Source organism: Leptinotarsa decemlineata, unplaced genomic scaffold (assembly GCF_025532065.1).
Source record: "Leptinotarsa decemlineata unplaced genomic scaffold, Ldec_3_MD MMD2_tig00000251_RagTag_RagTag, whole genome shotgun sequence".
NCBI classification, from domain to species: domain Eukaryota; kingdom Metazoa; phylum Arthropoda; class Insecta; order Coleoptera; family Chrysomelidae; genus Leptinotarsa; species Leptinotarsa decemlineata.
The window spans coordinates 7478671-7495350 of NW_027412547.1; the positions used below are offsets into that span (position 1 = coordinate 7478671).

Here is a 16680-nt window from a genome sequence, read left to right on the forward strand (position 1 = left end):
TGTTTTTCGATCTTTACAGAAGGCGCATCTTCCACGTTTATTTTGTTCATTTTCGACACGCTCAACCAACACACTACCACTAATTCTAGCTGCTAGTTGGCAGATATTGGGAGTTTTTATCTGCTCTTCATGTATTCCATCAAAAGTTCAGTACCAAGTTGTTTCAGGAAAATTCTTCTTTCAATTTTTGAATTGGTACCATTTGAATTACTCCTGTATATAACCATGGCGTTTATACCAGCAACATTGAGGAGCCCATATAAAACTACCATAAGCCACCTACGTGTATTTCTCACATAATATTTAGCAGAAAGTTGAAGAAATTGAAGCCTTGAATCCAAAAATAGGGATGAAATTATTTCAAATATATAGAAAAAATACTTACAAAAAGGAACGCGTTGGGTCTGCAAGACCGAAATCTGCTCTAAAATCGTTGTTATCTAATACACTGCGTTGAAACTACTGTAGTACATGCACCGTGGGCTAACTCGAAGGTACTGAGGCTCGTAGCACGATACGCGCTTTTATGTCAAAATGACGCAAGCAATTATGATTGCTTGGGCCTGATAGACCTGACGCGTCCACTGCAGGGTTAAAGAAATTCCATGAACCAGGCTGAACATGAGAAATTTACCAAAATGCATCACTCCTCTTACTATTAATTTTCATATGGTGTTTAAATTTTTTATTTTTCTGAATATTGATCATTCATTTGATTCAAGAGATTTTGAAAGTTCAAAAAAACTATAAAATATTCTTGGTTATTATTTTTTTTTCGTCATAGCTTTAAATTTCCTCAACATCTATCGACTGTTGAATACAATCAATTTATTACCTTTAATTTTTATCAGATTTGAAACAATTCAAACTCGATTTATTTTTTTTACTTATTCCTGGTTTAAATAGAATAGTTTTCCAAAAATTGTATTCACTTTGTGAGTGCAACTTTAATTATGCTGTAAAAATATGCAAAAAAAAATGTTTAGATTTTCATATCACATACCTTTCAAAATTTTCAGTTATTTCGATAATGTAAAGATATCATCAGTGAATATTGGATAGTTTGAAAATTTGGGAGATATATTTTTCATTGTATTTTTAATTGTAACAATATTGATTATTAGGTTCACTGCAATTCTTCACGTCTAAGAAGATGTTCCCATTCGTCATTTAACAAAATGTATGGCCCAAATAATATTGATGTATCATCAACAATTCAAGTTTTCGATCTTCTATTGTATCCTTAATGAAATAATTATATTTTTGAGTGAGTTCTATGGATTTCTCAATCGAGGAATGAGGAAATGATTCAATGAAAATATTAAATCAACGTGACGAAGCGTAAACTAATATTATCAAATGAGATTGATTTTTTGGGAAAAAAACTATTTGACTTTTAACTTCTCCATCATTGAACAAAAAATATGAGACACTTCCAAAGAACAAATGAAAGAAAACTACAATAAAAACTCTATATAAAGATAGGTATGTAAATCATTCATAGAAATTTCTTCCAGAAACAAAATGGGAAAAACCCTTTCCAAACAATTACGAGAATTTTCTTTGTATTTTTTTTCTTTTGAAGCTTCTCACATTTTTGTTTGATGGTGGAGAAGTAGAAAACCACAAAACACGCTGTCATTCTTGACAAAAGCAGAGTTGTCTTTTCTGGTGACATAAAGTCGTAATGTCATGAAAGAAATGAGTGCTTAGTTTTTTAATGTTATCGAAACGTCGCTGATCAGGCGATGAGACAAGTGTTTTGTCCCGAAACTTCGAAGTACACCATTAAGTGTGATAGGTTTTTATGCAAGTGAAATTGTATATTGATACTCTTTCATATATTGCGTTGTGTAGCTTACCTATATCTGTTTCAATTCCATACTTATTGTTTGGAGTACAAACTGAATGGGAAAAAGTTATTATCTCCTAACCAAAACTACAAATGTGGGGTTGGTTCCTGTTGGTGAATCCATGCATATGTGTAGTTTTTGTCAAACAAATATCGCCCACCCTCACTTGGCTGCACCGCATTGACGAGGCCAATAGTCAGAAACACTTGACCGCGGTTTTGCCCCATTTTCGGGTGTTATGTCCGCAGGAATGACAGAATATATTGTATTAGTTCGACGAACTGCATATTCGATCATTCAGCAGTTTCATCCCATTTCTAGCTATTATTATCTAATATATGAAATTTCGATCTTTGCAAATCTTCTACAGGAACTGGTATAAAAAAAAGTATTCTTTCCTGAGCAGTCTTCAGCATTTGACATACACTGAATATTCTCTCATGTAGCTAGCGGCCATCAAACATTATCTTCAAAGTTATTGGTCTTGCCAGCTTTGGATCTCTTCAAATATTTAAACATTCTTTTTTTTTATTCATAGATTGTATACTATATCTTAGTTTCTGAACCAACTAAGGGATCATTCAATTTCTTTTTTACTGTGTCTTCTAAGAAAATACCAAATACTTTTTTGAAGTCTCTACTTCTTCATCCAACAGTCAACAACTACAACCAAAATGGATAGAAATACTCTGGTGTAACCACTTAAACTCCTCCTTATGTAAAATATTTTGACGATCTTGCTTCTTCAAAAAAGGAAGAGATCCAACGAACTTCAAAATTTCATTCACAGAGGCGCTAAGCTGACATCTATGTTTACATTTGAAAACGATTCCTGTTCCATCTATCAACATGTGTACAAACTTGTATCCTACTTATTTCTCGGGTCAAGAGATTTTGACAAAACAAAAGCGGATCAGTGATATAAATGAATAAAACAAAAATAATGTTACTGCAACAGCTCCCATATTTCTGATGCATTATCATTTTCCAGGGCAGGCAATGATAGCTGAAGCTATTGACTCGAGGAAGGAGGAAGCCATGGACCTCTATAGGCACAGTGTTCAACTGGGTCAGAACCAACAGGGAGCTCTTGGATATGCACATTGGGTGTGTCATACGCTATTAACAGCAGAGCCAAATTCTCATCTGTACTCAATCGAGGATATGCATGCAATTCCTGTTGCCTGTGATGCATTAACATGGTATACAGAAAGAAACGAGAGCGATGGATGTGCTTGGAATATGTTGGGATTGCTCAGAGAAAGAATGGGCCTGAAAGAAGGTATATCAAAATAGTATTTGCTAGTCATTCACTTGATATCAAAACTATGTTGCAGGTACTCTCCACGCTTTCAAAAAAGCTTACCAGCTGTCTTCACAACACCGTGATCTAGCGAGAGTGAACTACGGTAGAATTTTAGCAAAGTCTGGAAACTATCCCGCAGCAATCAACATCTTTCAGGAAGTACAGGATGCTACCTTTAGCAGTGGAAGTGGGTTAGCACTGGCTCTTTTCCAAAGTAAACATTACGAAGAATCATATATTGCCTATGAGCAGACCTTGCGCTGGTTGACACAGGAACAGAGTCATGAATCAGAGCTGTTGGTAGCACTTGCTTCTATGGCTTACATGTTTCAAGGCCCAGATACAGCAAAGACTCTACTAGACCAAAGCAGGCAGCTGACGCCACCGTCTCCATGGAGTTTGTATTCTACTCTAGCGCTGGGGCTGCTGCACAAAGATATGGAGCTAGCAGATAGGGTTAAAAGAGAATTAGAGCTGCTGAAAGATAATTCTGAGTGTCTTCCCCACTATGCATCATTACTTTCATGTATGCTTTTATTGCAGTCCAGTAACAGTGCGGCAGTTTCAGAAATCAGTAAGCTTGTACACAGGCATCCTGAAAATGATTCCTTGTGGTTAACTTTAGCATTATTGCTGTTACAAGTACGAAAGGATAAAAAGCAGTCAGCAGCAGCAGTAAAATGTGCCCAAATTGCAATTAAGAGTGGCCAGAAAACCACGGATATTAGCAAGGTTCTTGTGTTTGTTTCTCTTGCTTCAGTGCTAGTTGGTGATAAACGTAAAGCTATTATTACTGCACAAAAAGCTGTTCATTCTTATCCGAATATGACTGATGGATGGGCCGTTTTGGCATTATGTTTGACAGATCCAACAAGACGGAAATGTTCAAAAACTTTTGTTCTGAACTTATTTTCGCATATAGAAACACTAAATGTTACTAGAGAACTTCTTGAATGGTCTAAAAATCACTCCAAATTTGTGAAGTAACCATTGTAACTACCGGCACAAAATTTCCAAGTTTCTGAACATTCAAGTACGTTTTCTGTGTTTGATTCAATGCTTCATGACATGCTTGAAGGCAATAAAATGTGTTTGTTAAATTTATTATACCAATGATTCATCAATTGAAAAAAAAACTTGGTGGAAAGATAATATGTACATGGTATTGTAGTTGACATTGTGATTTTTTTAATCAATATTTTGGCTTTTGAATTATATATTTTTATGTGATACTTAATCAATGGTTGCGTCCCAAAACAAAAAAGCAGAAAGCATACTATAAAAGCGCTTTTTGAATCAAGTAGACGTTATATATTAAATGTCACATTTTTAAAGATGAATAAAATATATAACAGTGTCCATTTTAGATATGGTACTATTTAAGCCATAAATTCATTAACAAGGTCCTTGACATTTCTAAAGAGATACAAATAGCTTTTTGGAAAAGAAAGTTTTTGGCTTTCTACTACTCCATCTTGATACAAAAAAATGTGGGAATCTTCCAAAGAAAGGAAGTAATCAATTTGAAAATAAGTAACTCTATACATGGATGTGTAGATCATGCAAAGAAGCAACTTTGGAAGATTCCCACATTTTTTTGTATCAAGATGGAGTAGTAGAAAGCCAAAAACTTTCTTTCCCAAAAATTGATCACTCCTAAAAATATAACCCCTTCAATTCACAAATAGCTTATTTATTTCCAAAATCGATTATGTGAATCTCCCATGATAGCTTCAAATCTAATGTTAATCTGATTCAGATTATTATTTTAAACACAATCTTATATTCATGAAATCATCCTGAGCTCTTTTGAAGGTTTTCCATTGAAGCTAATAATGTAGTATCAACATTCAACATATTTCGAAAATAAGTATTGGGTACTGTCATTGTTGTGTATTAAAAAAAATTTATTTATTTAGTGCAAATATTTTATAATCAGCAGGACACACTAATTAGTCACTTATCTTATTTGTACAAATTACCTGTATCTTAGCCTTTGGCGAAAATTCGCTACTGCTTACAATTTCAATTAATAGCTCATTTCCATAGTTCCTCGCAGCTATTCGTTCAATAAAGATACAAGAAACTTTTTATTTTTATTTTCATTTACAAAAAATACTACCACTATCATACTAAAGTTTTCAGTACATTTATATCACATAAAACTAACTAGGTGCTAGAAGTATAGGTATTCTTCAGTACACCCACTACTAGAAATACAGCCCAATTTGAATTATACAATGTAGATTAATATTGGAATAAATGTTAACATAAGGATAAGAATATATTTGTTATATTATCAATTTAAACTGTTTCATAGTCACTCCTGATGAATTTCGATAAAACGCACGCAAAAATGATGCCCAACAACTGAAAAATAAAAAATATTAGACCCTAAGAATAGTTGATTATATTTGTATTCAGAGGAATTATATACCTATATATTTGGATTCAGATGTATCAGTTGATAATATCTGTATTAATTAATATCAGTATTAACAGGTGTTTTTAATTTTGAAAAGAATTGATTTGTTGTTTTAACATTCTTGTGAGCAATTCTGAGATTTGTTTTCTTCAGAACATTAATTAATTTTGAAGTTAAATCTTTTACATATGGAAGGCTACAGAATTTTTTGTTTGAATCTTGGTTTGTATTAGAGGTTGTCTGATCAAAATTATAATATCGTTTATAAGATACCTTGCAAAGATTGTGATAAAGTGTATATTGGACAGACCTCAAGACTTCTAAAAGGTCGAATTACGTCTCATAAAAGTGAATGCAGAAGAAATGTTTTATCATGTGCATTATCAGAACATGTAAATTCATTAGACCACCAAATGGACTATTATACTAATGCTAGTATTTTAGAAATTGAACAAAAATTCCTACAAACGTTCTTTTCTAGAAACGATACACATAAATGAAGAATTAGAATCCATGAATAAAAGAACTGACTTGAATGGCCTCAGTCAAATTTATACTTATTTGTTTAAATTAGATAATGATAAATAATCGAAGAAGAAATAGTAATTTGCTTCAGTATCAGTAGCCAGTGGCGTTCCAGCGGGGTAATAGCTTATATTTCCCCCCTTATTTTTTACGCCACTGACTTTATATCCACAACCGTCTTTTTTTTTGAATTCCTTGATCAATTTTACGTAAAAACCAAATAAACATTCACTATGAAAAAACCAGTAGTTTTCGAGAAAAATTGAGTTGAACTGATAGGTGCATTCTCATATGGGAATATTAATAATCGAGTAAAATAATCGAAATTCCAAAACCGAAATTATTTGAACTCTTTCATCATTCTACCATTCATTGTGTGCTTGAAAAATTATTCACTTCGGCAACATATTGCGGATTTTCTACCATTTTACCAACTTTTTTTGCAGATATGTTGTGAGCCGCAGACCTACTGAATGGCTTTACCTCGAGATTTATTTTTTAATAAAATGTTCCATCCAAACGATTTTCAAAGACAATTACGAATAGTTGGGAAAACTGAACTCAGAATGTTTTATCGAATTATCTTCTCTCACTGGGTAAAAATCCAAGTTTTATCGATTAACCAAAATGCCATTACTTGTTTCAACCTTAGCCATCTACAATGTTTCCTGGGCATATCTATTATAGTTTTGTTAGATAACTGTACCGATATTCTCGAGTTCTTCAGCCACTGGTTGAATAGTTTCAGAATACATTCACGTGACTTATAACAATCTTTGATCCACCTAAGCAATGAGGATTACTTTATTCATTGACAACAATAAATTTGTTAGGGGGCTGTGGAAATGAAATGAGATTCGTATGACACTTCCAAGTTAACGTAGCTGTCAGAAAGTGTTTGATTGTGTATTTCGTATAATAAAAATGAATTTTACATTCGAAGAGTTAGCGGACATGCACCTTATTTATGGAAAATCGGGACGAAATGGAAGGTTGGCACAAAGAATGTATCGTGAAAATTTTCCTGGAAGAAATAGAATTCCTAATTGGAAAACGTTCGAAAACGTGGACAGTGACGTGAAGTCACTGGTTTATGAAACAGAACCAAAAAGCCAAGAAGAATTAGTCGCCCGCATTCAAGCTGCATCGATAACGATTGCCGAAAATTTAGAATCATTTGAAAAAGTGCGATTTTCTATGTTGCGCCGTTGCGCAACATAGAAAACCGTTTTCCGTTGACGGAAAAAATTTCGAACAATTACCCTATTGATTATTCATCAGATGTTCTCATTATTATTCAAAAGCACATTTGAATTTTCAATGTAAATTTCAAAAAGAAATTCGTGTTTATGACTCACTGTTCTAGAATTTCAACAGTATTGTTTCTTATCACATTATCTAAAATATGTGTAGAGAAGGTATATTTTGAACATGATATTTCTACTCAAAGATGAATTATGAGTACCGACATCCAACTAAGAATTATGTAATTAGCTGTAAATAGACAACTTCCATTTCTTCATTTATTTAAAAAACTTCATTTACTGACTAGAGTTAGCGAAGATCTTATCAGATGGTTATTCAAATAAATTGACTTCTTCCAAATACATTTCTTTTTTTCAGGCGTATAATTAGAGTCTACTGGTAAAATTTTGTTTTTCGGCTTCATCTGTGAAAATTTGAAAACACTGTATACTTTGAGAATGTTTTTCATTTTCTTATTAATGAATATTCTTCACGATATTTACGATTCTACAAAGAGAAGTGTGATTTCACGAATGGGAAAGACAGGATAATTGTGAACAAAAAATAATTTTCCCAAAATCCAGAATAATGTTGTTATTTTAGGATTATTGGAGCCTAACTCAGTCGAGATTCCAAATGATCGCAAATTTTATTTGGGGTCACTTTTTTTCAGATCACAAAGTCACTCGAAGATCTGAGAACAATGAAAACATTTCAACAATGAAATCTATTGACAAGCACGAAAATAAGTCTCAAGAGTTATGATTTGTCATTACAATATGCTAAACATAACAAAAATTGGTACGATGATAGAAAACCCACAATAATTACCATCACTTGCAAGCGCTAAATTAATGGTAAAATCATAAAAGAGTTCAAATAATTTTGGTTTTGGAATTTCGATTATTTTAATTGATTATTCCCATATAAGAATGCACGTATCAGTTCAACTCAATTTTTCTCGAAAACTACTGGTTTTTTCATAGTGAATGTTTATTTGGTTTTTACGTAAAATTGATCAAGGAATTCAAAAAAAAGACGGTTGTGGATATAAAGTCAGTGGCGTAAAAAATAAGGGGGGAAATATAAGCTATTACCCCGCTGGAACGCCACTGGCTACTGATACTGAAGCAAACATACCACTGGAGGAAGCACATTCTAGCTCGTAATCGATTTGCTGAGTTTCATTAATTTATTCCTTTTAGTCCGGGAGCTACGACGAAAAGGGTCTTTTTATTTTGCAACTTCAACGCCCTGTATTTCTGAAACGGCTCATTTCCGGACACACATGTCCTACCTCATTTTTCATCATTTTGCAAGAGGAATGACGTGGTATAAGTTTGTCCGTCGAATTCTGAAACACCCTGTATATATATTAATATGAAACAGATTTTTTTTCCTGCAAATGTGGCCGTTTTTCCGCAAGTTCTGTCTTCGGCTTGTCAAGTAATGATGCATAGTATGCTCCTGCAATGGTTTTTCCTTCTTGAAGATGATCAAATGAAATAATTACATGACTATCCAAAAAAACAGTCGGCATCACTTTCCCAGCGGAAAAACAGTTTTTGCTTTTTTTGGAGCCAGTTTCACCTTTGCAGTCCACTGTCTGGACTCTATTTTTCTTTCGGGCATATAATGGCGTATCCAAGTTTCTACAGTAATTAATTGGCGGCAAAACTCAGATTTATCACGCCTAAACTGTGCCAACAGAGAAATGTTCATACGAACACGTTTTTTCTTCGGCGGTCACCTAGCACCATTTGGTGAACTTTTGCGATGTTTTCGTCGGTAGTTGCAGTTTTTGGAATCCCAAACGTTCATCGTCTTCCAAGCTTTTACGGCCACGTTTACATTCAGCTGCCCAAAATTTCACTGTGATAAATGATGGTGGAGAGTCCTCACAACACATCTTTGACTTGCTTAGGTGTATTGCCTTTCAAACACAAGTATTTAATGAGTTTGATACTCCATTTGTCCATTTTCATAAAACACATCGACCCACTCAAACGACTGTTACAGATGGACAACCAATTTCACTAGCTTTCATTTACGAGTGCTGCTATTTTCACGTTGAGGTCATAAACTTTTCAGATCACCCTCGTATGTATCACATATAATAAAAAGTTATACATAAATATGTAATACAGTAATCTAAATCATTAAGCAACATAAAGCCGTGTTAGGAATCACACGTTAAAAGGTGAGACCTCGTCAATCCTTAGCTCTCACAAGTTTCGACTTCTGAGAATTTTCATTCGTAGGGATGCGACAGTTGGTTGACAGAAAAACAGATTATTTCTTTTATGATCTGAGAAGACAATTTTAACTCAAAATCAGAAGTTATCTTCAACTGTTATTCAATAAATTTTACAATACACATTTTTCAAGAGTATTTTCTGCCTAAAGAGAAAATAAACAAAGAGTCCTAATATTGATTTATATATCCTAAATCGCAAATCATTTGATAATTCCAAGTTTCAACAGTCATGTGAATGTACATTCATTATTTACTACATCAAACAGTTTTGAGTAATATCCATCTTACCTGAACAATAGCAAATCCTATGCCAACTCCCTCTATAGCAGATATATTATCATTCACAAAGTCTCCAAATCTCATCAGGCAACCCTCTGGATAAGCTTTCTCAATCGTGCAGTTGTATTTGAATGCACCATAAGGAATATCGCAACAAGAAAGTGGTACAAGGTGATTATCGTCCTTTTTGAAATTCACCCAATCCGTGGCATTGTCTATTCCGCAGCAGTGGAACTTAAATGAAAATCATGAATTATAAGCACAACCAAGAAAAAGATTTCTCCTCATATTGTTTACTGGAAGTTTCAAATTGATAACCTGTATATATAACAGAGAGAGATTTTGTTGACTGTGTATGATACAAATAAAAAATGTTACAAATATTTATATATATATATATATATATATATATATATATATATATATATATGTCACCAAAGGGATTTGAAGTTTTATAACTCCTATTCATTATATGCGAGCGCTTTCGACAGCTGGTTGTGCTATCATCTTGAAGGCTCTACTCAAACTGAACGTGTCATCCTCTTGTTTGTCCTTTTATGCGATCAGAACCCCTTACTGCAGGTACTGCAGGTACTTTAGGTAAATTTGCCTGTATTTGGGTTATATCAGGTAATATTCTTAGTGTTGGATCTTCTCTAGGTTTACTCTTCCTAGGAGTGTGTATCGTTTTGTGTATTATATTGAATGTCAGGTCTTGTATGTGATGTTGATGTTCAGGGGTTTGAAGATGTTTGTTAGTTTTTTGGTTTGGTGACCTACGTACGTAAATGCTGTCCATCGTTGTGTTGTTTTATCTATTGGAGTGGTTTAATTCTTGTTCTGTATTTTTTTGTTTGATTATATTTTCTAATTTATCTATTGTCTTTTGGGTGTATCCACTTAGCAATGAAACCAGGAACAAGGAAAGGAAAATCATATACCAAATAGCGAACGAGAACGTCGCACCTTAAATAAAAAATCGCTTCAATTTTTTCTTTCAATGGACAAAAATTGACCACTTTAGAGATTGTTGACGTGGTACCTTTCTACTAGTAAAATCGAAAACTAAATGAGAATATTCCAACTGACATTTTTTGACGTTTTTATATACAAAAAATAGCTTAACAAACCTTAGCGGGTTGTTGCCATATGGCAGATAAAAAGGAATATTTCTAGAAATATCGATATTAATGTGTTTGTCTTCAGGAATTTATTAAATGTTCCGCCATTTTGTAGTAGGTGAAGATATTGACTTCATATTCTAGGATTGTGAAGTATTCGTCAGGAACTTCAAAATGATGTGTCACAAGACCCCCCTTTCCATTTAATTTTTTTCCAGATGGCGTCCAGTCGCCATCTTGAAAGTTTCATCTGTCAATTTCACTTCAAAATAAAGTATTCATGCATTAATTTCGTTATCCCAAATTTTAATTTTTTGAACTGACTCGTTCAAAAAATAAAAGGGGGAGGGGACATTAAAGAAATGCACTGTATGTAAAACTACTACAATGTTTACCTGTCTCTGAATAGTATCCCATAATTCTGTAGTTTCATTATTTTGTGGGCCATAGTCTTGGATAGTTTCATTCAATTTGTCCTTAAGAAATTCTTCAGTTCTGTTTTTCAGTAAAACTCCAGAAATTCCTACAGCCAACTCAAGTAAAAATATGACGATCAAAAGTGCAGAATACTGAAAAAAAAAATAAAAATATGTTAATAATTACTTACAACATCAATGCGAGAAATTACCGTTGTTGTCATACAGGCATTTTCTTTCATAGCCCCACAGCATCCAAAGAAGGATACAAAAAATATTATTACCCCAACGACAATAAGCAAATCGGACACATAAAAAACTTTATTTTCCATCAATGTGTCGAATTCATGGAAATATGCTTTAGCACTTAATGCTACACAAATTATTATTATTCCAGTAATCTGAAAAAAAAAAGAAGAAATGAACAACTACATATTTGAATTGAAAGGGTTATATTTTTAGTAGTGATTAATTTGTGGGAAAGAAAGTTTTTGGCTTTCTACTACTCCATCTTGATACAAAAAAAGACGTGGGAATCTTCCAAAAAAAGGAAGGAAGTAATCAATTTGAAAATAAGTAACTCTATACATGGATTTGTAGATCATGCAAAGAAGTTACTTTCAGACACAAAATGAAAGAAAGTCCTCCTGAAAGAGCTACTTTCATGTAAACATTGAATTACACGAAAGACATTTTTTTTTTCGAAACAAATACTATTATATGAACACTGAATTGTACAGAAGATACCTACTTTTACGTAATTACATTACAATGACATAAGTAGATCAAGCTTATTCCGTGACATTAAAAATCGTAATTCATGAATGAATTGTGTGTATTTTCTATGTTATCCAATTTGGTACTGAAGAGCCTTAAGGCAAGTGTCTTACGGTGAAACATCGATGTATACCAGTGAGGATGACAGTGTTCCATCTAAGTGCAATTTGTTACCATTCATTTAAAGTAGAACTTATGTGAATGATATCTGATTTCAATCTATAACGAATGCTTGGAATACAAACTGAGTAAAGAAAAGTATCTTCTGTATAATTCAGTGTTCATATAAGAGTATTTGTTTCGAAAGAATTTTTTTCTTTCGTGTAATTCAATGTTTATATGAAAGTAGCTGTTTCAGGAGGACTTTCTTCCAGTTTGTGTCTGAAAGTTACTTCTTTGCATGATCTACACATCCATGTATAGAGTTACTTATTTTCAAATTGATTACTTCCTTCCTTTTTTTTTTGGAAGTTTCCCACATCTCCTTTTTTGTATCGAGATGGAGTAGTAGAAAGCCAAAAACTTTGCACCGCAAATTCTTTAAAGTGGTTGTAATAATGAAGAACAATTCAAACCGAACTGCGGCTGAAACTTTTGCAAAAAATTACAGCACGAAATTTTTTTCATTTCTACAGATTCTTCTAAAATATGTACGAAATATCACTCAAGTCAAACTACTTTGGAAAAATTTATTTACATTGAGAATATAAACGAATAAATGAGTTTCAGAAAACCAACATTTTGAGACTCTCTTAAGCAAACCTGGAAGATATGAATTGTTGTTTTAGTAAATATAGTTTAAAAAACTAAAAAACACGCTTTTAAATGACATCGAACTAAAAAGTTGAAAATATTTTTTAAATAAGATTAAAACAATAACGAACGAAAAATACTAGCATTATTGTGAAAAAAGCGGCGGGCGCTTGATATACAAAAAATATGGCACAAAGCGCCCACGCTTTTTTCACAATAATACTAGTATTTTTCATTCGTTATTGTTTTTTTCTTATTTTAAAAGAAATATTTTTAACTTTTTAGTTCGATGTGTTTTTTAGTTTCGTATGCTATAAAAGCTTGTTTTTTAGTGTTTTTAAACTATATTTATTTTATCTAAACTTTGGGATCAATCAGCCGTATATTGTTTGGAAAAATGACCATTGATATTTTCCGACTCCGGAGAGGGAGCTTGAAAATCAGCTACAAAGCCCAAGGCAGCAGGCGCGCAAAGGAGGGTTACAAATAAGGCAGCAGGCGTGCGTGTTAATAAAAAAAAAACCCTTTTTTCAAATGAAGAAATCCATGTAAAGTGAGTTCGAATTATATCAAGAAGGTCACAGCGCCATCTGCCCGCGAATAGATCAAGCAATAATATCGATAATTCTGTCAAATACAGATCCCGATATGAAATGAAAAGGAAAGTTACAAACAAACATACATTACATACAGGTGAAGCTTATATAAATCGTGTAAAAAAAGATTGAAATTTAATTTCTACTCCTACAAAATTGAGATATTTAATTTCTGGGGATCGATTCAGTCTATCACTTGATTTGCTCAATATCTGAACAATATTACTGTTGTATTGTTAGTTTCAATGTAGACAAGACATTGCACACTTTCCCCAAAATTTTAAGGAAGGGGTTTTGTAAGATAAACTTCCTCTACCAATCAGTTGAATGTCTTCAGAAGAGCAGAAATATAAAAAGGAACAAAATCATTGATTGTACGAAGTAGGTAACGAATACTGGACAGCTTAGAAAAATACTGTGATGTGATCTTTCCAATTGAGTTTTGCATCCAGTATAACACCTAAAAACTTGAGGGATTTATGACAGTCTTTCAAAAAGAATATGTTAGTTTGCTCCACTTTATGACACAATTTAAGTGGCAATATATTAACTGCAAACAATGTGTCTCTTTTTTACATTTTCCGATTATTTCTCGAATATTCATGACCAGGAGACACTCATAAAACTTGGTATTAACAGCATACTGAATCGTGTGGAAGTTCGTCAACTTGCAGTGTAAATAAAAGGGGAACTATAAAGTATCGGGCAATGCTGAAGTTTTGGTTTCTATATTAACCAGCTCGGATTCCTTGTATATAAAGTGAATCACTCAATCACTAAAATATATATATATATAATGTCTGCATCAATATTACTACAGAATCCTAGGCTGAACTTAGAACTTTGATAAATCCAAGAGTGATATCAAGATTGGTCTGGAAATGCTTTGAAATACTGAAGAAACTACCAGATCGATCAGAATAGATTGACTCCATACTGTGAGCCTGTACACTCAGAAATCACAGGCAAGGAAAAACTGATGAGAGGGCTAGACACAGATCATCAGCTCCATATACTGGCTCTGAACCAGCTGAACCTGATCGGAGAACAGGTCAATGAGAAACATAAAGAGTATTGGGAAAACACATCTGGTAGTGCACACACCTTTGTTCAGACAGTACATTATAAAGAAACATCTTACTGCAGAACTGCTTCAACACAGGAATAGAGACAGCTCGTCATTTGTTATGCAGAAGTGAAGCACTGGATCTCAGAATGCAAACAATTTATGGACAATCCAAATTATGTCCAGAAAAATATGAGAAACAGCCAACAAAAGACCTGTACAAATTAGTACAGGAAAAACGATTACCGGAATGGATGCTATAAAAAAAGAGGTAAAACGTAAAAAGCCCACAAAGGTGGAATATTTTCCAGAGACTTCAAAGAAATGGATAAATCGGCCAGTTCCCGAATAGCAAAAAAGCCACAAGAGTTCCACTAGCTCAACAGGGGGTAGGTACATAAATTGAAAAACTATAGAAACTAACGCTCAACATCAGCATATTCAAAAATATTTCGATTGTATTTTGTTATTGACTTTCTGTGAGTAGAATTATTTTAAAATATACACACAAACAAATTTGGCCCTCCCAGGGCCTTAATTCAACATTGAATAGCCTGTGGGACAGTAGCCAGTTAGGTTGGCATGGGTGGTTTGCTCCACTCTCTCATTCGAACGCTGTGTGATCCCGTGGTTCAAGCCATGAGACCGGACGATCACTATCAATTTTTACTTCCTATCGTTTAACCTGTGCTACGAATATTCCTTAAAAGATGCGACCTCGTTAATCTTAAGCTCGCTGGTTAACAGCTAGTTAACGGAAAAACCTATTTTAACAGCTGTTTCCTGTTGAACAAAACAATTTCATATTCTAAACTGGACAATGGAAAAATACACAATTCCATTAATTTTCAAATTCCTTGAAACATTTCTGCATAAAGTAGGGTAGATTAGCCAGTAGTCAGCCATTTGAGCAACATCTCATTTTGAGATCAAGATAAAAAATAAAACTGGAAGGAAAGTTACCAAAAATTCTACATAGTAAAATATTTTGAGGTTTTCTTTGTTAGATAGATAATCTAATTTTTATCAATTCGTTACATTAAAATTGATATTAAACTTTTTCTGAAAATACTCGAAAAATCCTATAGTCAGCCGTTAAGATTCTAATTTCAGCCACCATGCATCCAGTTGTAAGCCACAATTACTGAAGGGTGGAATGTGGAATGATATACCTATAGTATGTAGGTAGTTGAGAGTCCAAAATGCTAACACAGTTGTATTTAAAAAAAATCATAAAAAACGAAACGCATTAAACAGAAGGGTGACTCACAGCGTTCAGAGAATACTTATTTGATCAACTCACCGCAAATATCAGATTGAATAATATCAACATATACCGCGAATAACTTCTCAAAAGGGAAGCACAATCCATTGTTAACTTTTAATATGAACAGTCTTCTCTTTGTACCAGATAGGCAAATAAGATAAATTTTTTTTTCTAGAATATTTTTAAGTAGGGACTGCCTTAACGTCACAGCATTCCTAAAAAATATGAAAATCCCCACCAACGTCAATGTCAAATAGAGGTGCATTCAAGTGAAGACTCCGCGAACTCGAGAGCGAACTTCACGGATACACGATTACATTGACAGAAAATATTAGCGCGTGACATGTAATACAATAGTCAATAGTAAATATAGTAAATGAATCTGAGAAAACATCTATAATGAATTTATAGGAGTTAAAGTTTTAATTCCACAACCTATACTTGATAAAGACACACATTACGACATACAACGCTTATTGATATCTAATTGAAGGGTTCGGTTAGTTGGTGTTGCTGATATTGACTTAATGAAAAATCATGTTGATAATTTGCCATTTTACGTTTCCATTAGTACAATTACAGCATTTGATTATTTTCACATGGTGATAAAACTCAAAAATTCGGATGCTAGCGGGTTGACAGTATTCCAAACAATCTTCTTAAAAATGTGGTCAGTAGTTGTATAATCCATTGATATATCTAATTGATCTTTCTGTTGAGCATGGCGTATTTCCTAAAAAATCACAAGTTACACTAGTTACTCTGATATATTTAAGAAAGGAGACCCTAATGTA

General features: G+C 33.3%; 2 protein-coding genes across 2 annotated transcripts in view; one reads left to right on the plus strand and one right to left on the minus strand.

Moving 5' to 3' along the window:
• Positions 1 to 5264, plus strand: part of LOC111514948 (tetratricopeptide repeat protein 37) — a 19176-nt gene extending 13912 nt beyond the window's left edge. Inside the window, exons 4-5 of the mRNA XM_023171191.2 lie at positions 2845 to 3135; positions 3191 to 5264. Coding sequence (XP_023026959.2) covers positions 2845 to 3135; positions 3191 to 4146 — 1247 coding nt within the window. The 3' untranslated portion in view covers positions 4147 to 5264. The remainder of the gene's footprint in view (positions 1 to 2844; positions 3136 to 3190) is intronic.
• Positions 5244 to 16114, minus strand: LOC111514946 (CD63 antigen). Its single transcript, XM_023171189.2, has 5 exons — positions 15923 to 16114; positions 11640 to 11828; positions 11407 to 11580; positions 9900 to 10124; positions 5244 to 5529 (listed from the first exon to the last, which is right to left on the minus strand). The coding sequence occupies exons 1-5, from the start codon at positions 15989 to 15991 to the stop codon at positions 5464 to 5466; spliced, it is 723 nt and encodes a 240-aa protein (XP_023026957.2). The 5' UTR covers positions 15992 to 16114; the 3' UTR covers positions 5244 to 5463.
• Positions 16115 to 16680: the final 566 nt, after the last annotated feature.

Coding starts and splice junctions, on each gene's coding strand:
- LOC111514946 (XM_023171189.2), bottom strand. CDS start 15,991: ATGGATTGTGCTTCCCTTTTGAGAAGTTATTCGCGGTATATGTTGATA. Junction 11,829..15,922: donor TATTCAATCTGATATTTGCG/GTGAGTTGATCA, acceptor TTTTTTTTTCAG/ATTACTGGAATAATAATAAT. Junction 5,530..9,899: donor TAGGATTTGCTATTGTTCAG/GTAAGATGGATA, acceptor TTTATTTTTCAG/TTGTTGGGCATCATTTTTGC.